Source organism: Papaver somniferum, chromosome 5 (assembly GCF_003573695.1).
Source record: "Papaver somniferum cultivar HN1 chromosome 5, ASM357369v1, whole genome shotgun sequence".
NCBI classification, from domain to species: domain Eukaryota; kingdom Viridiplantae; phylum Streptophyta; class Magnoliopsida; order Ranunculales; family Papaveraceae; genus Papaver; species Papaver somniferum.
The window spans coordinates 76,328,357-76,338,914 of NC_039362.1; the positions used below are offsets into that span (position 1 = coordinate 76,328,357).

The window sequence follows — 10,558 nt, forward strand, 5'->3', positions numbered from 1 at the left end:
TTGCTGCTGATGATGAAGACGATGAAGATGAGTTGTTGCTGCTGATGAAGAAGATGAAGATGACGGAGTTCATTTCTGGAATGAACTCTGGTTTGTGATGAAGATTCTGATGTTTTTTTGTCTGTTGTTGCTGCTGATGATGGAGACGATGAAGATGAGTTGCTGCTGCTGATGAAGAAGATGAAGATGACGGAGTTCATTTCTGGAATGAACTTTGTTTGTGATGAAGATTTTTGTTTTCGTCTGTTGTTGCTGCTAATGATGGAGACGATGAAGATGATGAAGATGAGTTGTTGATGCTGATGAAGAAGATGAAGATGACAAAGTTCATTTCTGGAATGAACTCTGTCTGTGATGAAGATTTTTGATGAAGATGACGGAGTTCATTTCTGGAATGAACTCTGGTCTGCGACGGAGTTCATTTCTGGAATGAACTTTGTTTCTTCTTTCTCAGTTGCTGTTGAAGATTTGGGTTCATGTAAAGAATGAATTCTTTTTTTAGATTTTGAATTACTAGGTGTTCATGTAAAGAATGAACTCGTGTTGAAGATGAACTCTGTTTTTTTAGTAGGTGTTCATGTAAAGAATGAACTCGTGTTGAAGATGAACTAATGTGTGAATTACTAGGTGTTCATTTGAAGGAATGAACGTCGGAGTTCATCTTACAGAATGAACTCTGCACAAAAAATAAGTATGAAATTTAGTTTAGTTTTACGGAGTTCATCAGACAGAATGAACTGCTACAAAAAATAAGTAGGAATTAACACGGAAGGGTACTTTGGTCCATTTAATATTTTTAAATAATTATGGACCAAATGGAAAAGGTAATTTATGAAAGGACCAAACTGACTTGGGACCACCTAAAAAAGGACCAAACGATATTTTTTCCTTAAAATTAATCTCAATCTCAAAGGTGTTGTCCACGTTATAGGACAAGTCATCTTCAAACTGTCCACCGTGGAATATCAGATGACGTGCGCGGTTGTGCTGAATCTTATTCTCAGTTGACATCTTTGAAACTAATTGTGTGTAAATCTAACTGCTGAGAGACAAGAGAAGAGAAGGAATGATCAAACAAAAACCCTAATTTCCATCTCTCTCTCCCTCTATTGAATTGCATCATTCATTCTCTGCCTGTATTTCAAAATGGCGGTTCCGATGGTTGGGTTTCCAATTGTATTACTGATACGGATAATGGGAGTTGTAGTATCAGCTTTGGTTCTTACTTGGACTTTACATTACAGAGGAGGTTTAGCTCTCTTTTCTGATAACAAAGATCTCATCTTTAACGTAATTTCTCTCTCTTTTCCCTCCTTATCTCAGCTCATTCTATTCAAAATAAGCTATATACATGTTTATAGATTGACCTTCGGGTCGATGCTTTATCTGAGTCTCTGGGGCTCAAATTTTAGATCTGGGTAGTACAAAAATGTAGAAATTTTGTTAATAGTTGCAGTTTGAAAATTTCCATTTTTGGGGTTTTTCAAATTTGGATTTTTTTTTTGCAGCCAATAGAGGCAAGGTTTAATTCAACTGAAATGCCATCTTAATTGTGCATTGTAATTTGAATAATTAGTAGTATTTGGTTGTTTGTTACAGGTTCATCCGGTATTAATGCTGATCGGACTCATACTTATCAATGGTGAAGGTACAAGAACACTCTTGTAAGCTCATCTTTTGTTAGAGATGTTCATTTTTTATCAGTTATAATGGAAACCTGAGAACTTTCATTTGTTACCATGTGATATTCATATTTTCAAGACTATTGTTAGTTAGCTGAATGAAGAAAGTAGGAATATTTTGGTATTCCTAGACAATTGAACATGTAGTGAGACATGCGTATTGTTGTGATTCCAGCAATGTCTGTTTGGAATCATTTTTGTTGCGGCTTAATGATGAGAAGATAAACGGTAATGGGGATTATATTGAGATTATAAATCAATGCAAAACCCATTATAGAGTAATTGCGAAATTTGTTATGGGTAGAGAACAGGAAAAAGTAAAACCTTCTTGTGGGTTAGAATTGCAAACCATTTTCTAGGTAACTGCTGTGGAATTCCATCTTCTTAAGGTTTGTTCATCATGGATTTTTTTTGTCAGAATGGCATTCTGGATACGGTTTTTTTTCTGCATTGAAACCGCATAGGGACACTGAAACAAACCCTATTATCTGCTTTCTAATACTTGAAAGAAATTAAGGTGCAAAATATGCTTTAACCGACTTTCATTTCATTTCAGCCATGCTAGCATACAAGACAATGTCAGGGACTAAAAATTTCAAAAAGTTAGTTCATCTTACGCTTCAATTTCTAGCTCTCATGCTGAGTGTCGTCGGTATTTTGGCTGCCTTGAAATTCCATATCGACAAGGGAATTGATAATTTCTATAGTCTGCACTCTTGGCTGGGTCTTGCCTGCATAATTCTATTTATGATTCAGGTAGGTTTTCAGAACTTCTGTTTTTGATCTTGTTCTTGGAAAAATGAGTTAATGGTCACAAATCATTGTCTTGATATAGTTGGCAGCTGGATTTGTAACATTCTGGTATCCTGGTGGCGCGAGAAGCAGCAGAGCTGCATTGATGCCATGGCATGTATTCTTTGGGATTTATATTTATGCGCTTGCTGTTGTGACTGCTGTTACTGGTATCTTTGAGAAGGTTACCTTTCTCCAAACCAACAACGTAATATCACGCTACTCCACTGAGGCCATGTTGGTGAACTCGTTTGGTATATTGATTGTTGCTCTTGGTGGTTTCGTTGTTCTTGCTGTTATTAGTCCAACTACAAATGGCAAAATAGATGCTTACAGAGCAATGGAATAAGTGCGCACTCATGCAAGCACTTCAATTGTTCATTTAATCCTTCAAATTACTGTACTTCTCATTTATATGAACTGCAGATTTAGCTTGTTGTAAAACATATACAAATTTTACAATAAAATTGTTTCATTTGAAGTGATCTCTACTTCGTTTCAACTTTGTAAGTGAAGTTAGTGATCTTTACCCGTTTCAATCGTGTACGGTGCCGTTCTGCTGATTTTTTTTTTTTTTTTGCTGAATCACATAAATTTTATTGATTTAAAATGGGAGTTACAAATAGGATAAAGCAATTACAGATCAAAGAAAGAGCTAGCTATACTAACTCAATTAAACATTCCCAATTCACAACCTTTGAACTAATTAACAGAATCTGTAACACACAACTCCTGGCATTTCAATTCTCTTTAACCAAGAAGGCCTCCCAATGTAGATGTGTCTTTCTCCAGCCTGTAATTTGGCACCTTATTTAGCAGCACAATCAGCTGAGAAGTTAATTTCTCTAAAGCAGTGAAAAAACCTGACCTCTGCAAGCTTTTTAATTGCGTTTATCCATCTACCTCTAATGAACCAAGGCACTTCATCCTGTGCAAACTGTTTTAATTGAGTTAATAATGATTTTCTGCAACTTCCAATCAACTGCTTATTCAGCTGCACAAACTACAGCATATACTTCTGCAGTATAATTTGTTGCAATTCCTAAACCTCCAGTAAAAGTTCCCATTACCTGACAAAGATGATTTCTGACCACCACTCCAAAACCAGCTGCTCCAGGATTACCAAGAGATGCTCCATTACAACAAAAGAGAACAAAGTCACTATCTGGAGGAGACCGTTCTGCTGAATCCACATGCCAAGCTTCTGAATCCATGGAGATCGGTTTAACAGTACAGCTCATAGATGGGGTGAGTGGGAGGTCTTGGCTTCCATGGGCTCTCTAGATATTGGCTTGCTTACAAGAAGATTGGGGTGGCGCAGGCTGGTGTTCAGACATGAGACTCGATGCATAGTTGTACTTGGCGTATTGTGTGTATAGCCTCTGTCTCTCTTTTTAGAAGTTAAGTCTGGTTTTGCTCTATGGCTTAATACTGTCTCTAGCTCTCGTTGTTAATCTTACAGGCATAAAGTCACCTTTGTTAATGACTGAGCTGTACTGTCTCTAGCTCTCGGTTCAGACTGAACTTCTCAGACCTGGCTACTTAGCAATCTCATGGAACTTATGTGATTGAGATAACGGTTTGTATAATCTCAGTAGAGCAAAAATTTGTGTTGGGATATCCAGAGTGCAACGATTTTCATTTGTTCTACCTGGTATTCTCGCACACTGGTGGAACATCCTCAACATCTCTCCACCTCCATTTTTCGTTTACATGAGGTCAAGTTAAGGTTGATGTTTACAGGAGAGCGGAGATGCAAACATCCTTAACATCTCTCCACCTCCATTTTTAGTTTACAGGAGCTCAAGTTAAGGTTGATGTTTAAGTGGAACTTAGTTCAAGGAAACAAAAAGAGAAGGGTCAAAATTTAACAACTAATTTGATCAAATGAGCATCATTATTCCAAACCAGCTCAAAACGGAATAAAACAAAAAAAGTTATGGTCTCTTGTGTATAGATTATCCAATCCTTTTTCATATCCCAAGCAAACATTGATAAATGGCTTGAAATATGAATGCCAGTATCAAAAATAGGACTTTCCTTTCCACTGATGAATGGAATCACACGCTCTCATTTATACCCACAAGTGTTCCCTACGGTACTCTCGCACAATGACAGGTACACTGGTTGGTGGAACCTGCAAAAAATAAGTGCAAGGAATGTCAACTCACAAGATTGGGCAGAACTCGCAAGGAAGATTTATTGGTCAAATAAAATGAAATCAGAAGAGGAGGGGGGAAAGAAACAATAACACTCACCAAGCCATAATCTGTCACAATCAATGACACATAATCTGAAGGTGTTGCATCATACCTGTTAACACATCATAAGTAATTAAGACATTCAGTTTCAACTATGGAAAGTGGAATAGCTAAGAGACCAGGAATGATGTAAATTTAGTCTACTTACAGGAGGTTCAAAAGTTGCAAATTTTCATTATTTGCCCAGTTATCCAAATAATTTACGTCCTTCCTTCCAACAACCTTGGCAACAGAATCTGGATCACCTGAAAAAAAAAAAGGCTTCGATTTAATACATTCCAAAATTCCATGAACTAATCAAAAGAAAGAAGGCAATAAAAATATAAATGAAATAATAATCAAATAAGCTTTTCAAGTAGTGCACATACCTAGTTCGTTAGAGCAAATTGAATCAAGCTGTACCCTCTCATGAAACTTATATGCTTCACAGCATACCAGGACAGGAACACGAAATGCATGAGCAACCATAGCAACACAAGCAGTTCCAACCCTCGAGTATACAGTTCCGTTGGATAACACCGAAGAAGCCCCAAGGAAAACCCTTGTGACTTCATGCATGATGTATGAAATAGCATTTATATGGGTGTATGTGCAGTTGAGCCCCTTCACCACCAGCCTTCGCAGTAACGCTAGTCCTTCAAGTTTTGGACGTGAGTCCACCACTACTACACGAAACTGTTTCCCCAGTTCGTGAGCCTTCAACAGTATCATTTCAACAACAGTGGGTGATCCATACGTCAATAGCACATCCCCATCTGTGATCTTTGACACAGCATGATCGATTATTGCTTTATCTGCAAGTATTATCTTATCCAGTATAAATCTATCAATGTCTGCCTGAAGAGCTATTTTTGCTTCAGACTCTGAAACAGTCAAAGGTAATTTTGCGACACGATTCTTCAAAAACTTAATTGCATTGCCCATGCTGATCGAAAGGGGCCTACACTCTATCAGAAAAGAAACATAGCTTCCAATTTTTGCAGTTAAATCTCTAACTAGAGCTTTTTCGGAAGGAGTAGTGTAATCAGTAATGGCATCTTTAAACGCTTGAAGCATTGCAATACAACGGGCATTACCACCAGATATATCTCCTGTTAAATACTGTAGCCCAACCTGGTCATATTTGACACATATTAGGTGGTGGTACTGTGATAATAAAACTATTGCAAGTTGCATGACATGATAACTAATTGCTTGTACAGTTACATAAGTATGAATAAAAAAAATAGAAGTACGTTCTGGCGTAGATATTAGAACACAATAACTCACCTTATATACGGAAGGATGCATTGGATCAAGTGAGAAAAATTTAGACTCGAGATCAGGAAGCTGTGTTCCATGTTCATACTGAGGCAAGTGTCTAAACAACTCAACCCTGTTTCTAGCTTCAGTTTGCTTGACAACAGCGCGCCTTTTAGCTTTTTCGACACTTTTTATATCGTCAAACTGCATGCGTGGATGAGGCACGTCTTTCTTCCTATCCTTTTCTGTAGGGCGGTCACTTACTTTCTTCTCAGAAGTTGCAACTTGAGAAGCCTCCTTCTTTTGCTGAGGTTGCTTCACTGCTTTAGCTGGCTTTGAACTTCCTGGAGCTGGACCTCCTGCCGCACCCTTGCTTCCTTCGGCTGTAACCAACATCACAGAAGAGAGCAGTCAGAGGAAATCCTTTTTAATGGTACATGCAGCTACAACCAATACATGGTTCAACAGGAAAAAAAAATGCATGATGATGGCAGATGCTGTAACTTCAGTGAACAAAGTAATCGCGGTTGATTTTGTAAAAAAAAAAAAAGGAGACAGAGAAGACTTCAACAGAGAGAATAAAAGGTAAATCAAGACACTCTGCCTCTTATATAGGCCAGAAATATACAACTCCAACATGACGCATTACATTTTACACGTGGGAACATAACGACAAACTGATATGTTAATTCAATCACAGAGAATTGCATTTGCATAATGTTAAAGTCATAATCTTACAACAGCAGAGAAATGCGGATTCATTCTGGATATCCGAGCAACAAGGACCCAAGATGTTAAATCAATAACAACTCAGCTAAAAACATAATTTGTACTTCAAACCCAAAAAGCAAGGTAACGTTTCAGTAGCTAAGCTGTTATGATTACATCTTAGTAATCTTTTGATACAAGATGATGTTAAACCAGAGAAAAAAGAGAAATCCTGTGAATAACTTTAAAAAAAAAGACTTCAACTTTCACATTTCCGAAAGAATCTATAATAACACCCTCAAATTTTTTTTTTGCCAATTCCAATATTAAGTTCATAAAAAAAAACTGCTCGACTCATTATGCTCCTCTAGGAATAAGTAAGACATACCTTTGTTAGCAGCTTTTGCAGCTCGTTGGGCCTCCTGAAGGGCACGCCTTTCGGCTTTTGAGGTTTTCTCTTTTAGTGGCTTTGAAACTGGTGGTCTATCATTTAGCTTTTCAACCAATCCTCCCTCCCCGATTTCTATAAGCAAGATTTCAATCAATAAATGTTGCAACAAGTGACATGAAGAGCAAAGGAGCTTCTAGACAGACATATGCATATTCATACAAAAAAAAGTTAATGGTGGACGGCATATAATACAGTGAGGCAAATTACTCTAGAAGGGGCACTTATGAAAATGGATAAAACTGTTGGCTGCTATTTCTTGCAAGCTATCATAGAAATCTTACAGTAGTTACAGAGATTTTATACAAATTTGGCATAATGGGAAAAAAGCTCCTCATGACTTAAACCCTCGTGTTAGTTAACAGAGGAAGACCAAACAAGAAATTGTGTCCTTTTAGCTGAACAATATTCTTTGCCATTGATTTACCTTCACATCAAAAGAAACAACCCTGAGAATTGCCAAAAACAAACGTGTGATAGAACAAGGTAACCGATCTTTTAACGCTCCATCAGACCCCAAGAGTTAAAAGGCCGGCAACCATGTTATTCATGTGAGACAATACGAATCAGACACTCTACTCAGAATGATGCATCTATTTCAGATAGTGAAAATGTCTAAGTCTTTAGTTAACAATCACTAAAATCTCTTTACTAGTAAGATTGCATCAAAATTCTAATCTACTCAATTTTCAGTCGAAACCTCATCCCATATTTTAGTTTCCCACTTAGATAGATAATCTTACCAACTAAACATAAACATGGTACAAATGAATAAAATCAACTCAAACCTAAATTCACCAGTTCTGTGCTTACCAGGAGTCTTGACAACAGAAATAGTAGTCAAATTAGTAGTTGCAGGCAAAGTACTAGATCTAACAGCAGTAGTAGTAGTCATATCAAATCCACCACTAAAAGAAGAAGCAACTTTTCCTCCACCTCCTCCGCCTTTACGAGCCCAACCTGGTGATGATTCCTCAGAAAAATCTCCATCATCCATTCTGCTACTGGAACCCAATTGAGTTGGTGATGACATTAAAGATTCAGATGGATTATAACTACCAGATATTATAATATTACCATCTCCACCATGAGGTCTTCGGAGAGGAGATAACGGAACTGGAACAGAAATGGGAACTGGAACAGGAACTGGACGGGAAGTTTGAAACCCTAATGAAGAAGTAATATTATCAGAAGCATGACGAGCAGGAGGAATCATCACTGGTGATAGAGAGTTTCCAGAAGGGGATAAGCTTGATACTCCTGGTGGTGATGTTGATTCAACTGGAAATGATTGTGAACGATCTGGTGGTGCACCTGGTGTGAAAAAACCTACTTGGCGTACTTTAGGATCGATCACCATTCTTTGTGATGCTCCTCTTCGTGCCTCCATATGGGAAATTGAATGAATTATTAGGGCTTTTTAGGCTTTAGAGGAAGATTTATGAGGTTATTTTCCATTAAAATTAGGGTTTAATTTTGGGAGAGTAGAGGATTTAGTTGTTTTCTCTGCTGAATTGTGAAAATTGGGGAAATAGGGTTTTGAGGAATTTTGAGGGGGTTAAAGGGAGTGATCAATCATGGCAGTTCTTCACGAAAAATTAGGGACCTTTTCCTTCTTTTGGTTCGGGATATAGTGTTTCTTTTTCCTCCTTTTTGGGTTTGGGTTTGGTTTGTCTGGAGGTATTTTATTTTTACTATTTTAATTTGGAAAATTTCTTGCTTGCTCCTAAGCCCATAAGGTTATTTATAGGAGGGTCCAACCGGATTTTATTTTTATTCTAGGGTCCAAAGTTTTTTGAAAACATGGAAATGACTAATATACCCTACTGGTTAAATATGTGTGAAATAACATATTTCTACCAAATCGAGATTTTATTTATCGGGAGGTCCAAATTTAATTAAAACATATAAAATACCACAAATTTGAGTACATGTCTGCTAAATTTGTGTTACAAATTTGAGTACATATTTGCCACCATGCTTAAAATTTGAGTACATATCTGCTGCACTTTTTACAAATCAGCAGTAAGCTCGTATTCGTAACGAGCACCAGATCCTTGCTCAGTTTGGGGCATTTGATATTGACTCTGACTTGATACCTGTGAGCTCTCTGGTACAGCCTAAATGGAAACGAAATGGTTTAAGAGATCACAAGCAACATTATATAGAACGACAAGTTGTACAATTACTTCATCCTTTACCTGTTGGTTCTCCCACTGTGGATGGAATGAAATTGCAGGCCCTGACTGAAGTTGGCCAACATGAGATTGAGGAATGTGCGTGTTGGCTGATGTTACAGAGGGTGGAGCACCTTGCTGCTGCATAACAAAGGGATGCAACGCAACAACCTGTCCAGGAAGACCGTAGGCACCAATTCCAAACAGGGACGAAGGAACAGTATGAACTCCAGGAACTTGATCTTGCTGTTGATGAGAAAGGGGGAAGTTAAAATTTTCTACCCATGCCAACATAAATTGATGATACTGAGTTGGGACGTAACAACAGGCAAATTTATCCAACAATTAATTTTGTTCATCACATGTAGTGTGTTAATCATGACTGTCAAAGCTCCAGAACTGAAAATGCAAGTGCAGGCAAATATCTGCCATTAACGTTTACAACTGTGATGTTGGAGAGCATTCAAAAAAGGCATCGTTGAACCTACCTTAACTGATCCATTGCCAGTTGAAGCAACAGCCTGAAAATCCTCAACGTTCCCGTTTAGGTAGGCACTAGTATTACCATTTCGAGGGGAACCCCCATTTACACTGATCTGGTTCCCTTTGTTTTGTGTATGTGCTAATGCCTCCTTAGTTTTTGAAGCTGCACGAACCAAAAGAAGTAGCAAAATTGTGAATAAAACAGAATTAGAAGAAGTTTATATCAGTTTGACATATACGTACTGCGGAGTCATGAACTAAAAACTGAACTTCATGTCAAAGAAGTGGCCAAACTCAATTGCATGACAAGAATAGGTGACAGAACTATGAAAAATAAGAGGATCGAAACATATATTATAGTATTTTGTATATGTACTGACGGATAAGACTAAAAAATGAGACAAAGCACATCCAAATAGCATTTCCTATCAGTATGCGACATATGTACTGAAGATTCATGAACAACAAATCAACTGCATGACAAGAATAGGTAATAGATCTATGAAAAATAAGAGGATCGAAAAAAATATTACAGTATTTCGTATATGTACTGACGGATAAGACTAAAAAAGGTGACAACACTTCAGTATTATACATAAATACATACATACTCATGGATCGAACAAAAAAAACTGGAAAAACTTCGAATAAAACAAAATCAGAAGAGTACGCCATATATGTACTGTCAATTCATACCAAAAAAACACTGTAAAAAACTGAAACCAAACCTATAGATGCATAGTAAACACAGATTAACAGTACGTC

At 37.4% G+C, this 10,558-nt stretch overlaps 2 protein-coding genes across 2 annotated transcripts; one reads left to right on the forward strand and one right to left on the reverse strand.

Annotated features, from left to right (window-relative positions):
• Positions 1 to 1,014: 1,014 nt before the first annotated feature.
• LOC113277549 (probable transmembrane ascorbate ferrireductase 2) lies at positions 1,015 to 2,977 on the forward strand. Its single transcript, XM_026526615.1, has 4 exons — positions 1,015 to 1,290; positions 1,600 to 1,648; positions 2,239 to 2,438; positions 2,518 to 2,977. The coding sequence occupies exons 1-4, from the start codon at positions 1,147 to 1,149 to the stop codon at positions 2,821 to 2,823; spliced, it is 699 nt and encodes a 232-aa protein (XP_026382400.1). The 5' UTR covers positions 1,015 to 1,146; the 3' UTR covers positions 2,824 to 2,977.
• Positions 2,978 to 4,310: 1,333 nt separating this feature from the next.
• LOC113281958 (translation initiation factor eIF-2B subunit delta-like) lies at positions 4,311 to 8,782 on the reverse strand. The gene is made up of 7 exons (XM_026530874.1): positions 7,947 to 8,782; positions 7,074 to 7,208; positions 6,005 to 6,360; positions 5,104 to 5,848; positions 4,884 to 4,980; positions 4,733 to 4,787; positions 4,311 to 4,611 (listed from the first exon to the last, which is right to left on the reverse strand). The coding sequence occupies exons 1-7, from the start codon at positions 8,521 to 8,523 to the stop codon at positions 4,549 to 4,551; spliced, it is 2,028 nt and encodes a 675-aa protein (XP_026386659.1). The 5' UTR covers positions 8,524 to 8,782; the 3' UTR covers positions 4,311 to 4,548.
• Between the last annotated feature and the right edge of the window lie 1,776 nt (positions 8,783 to 10,558).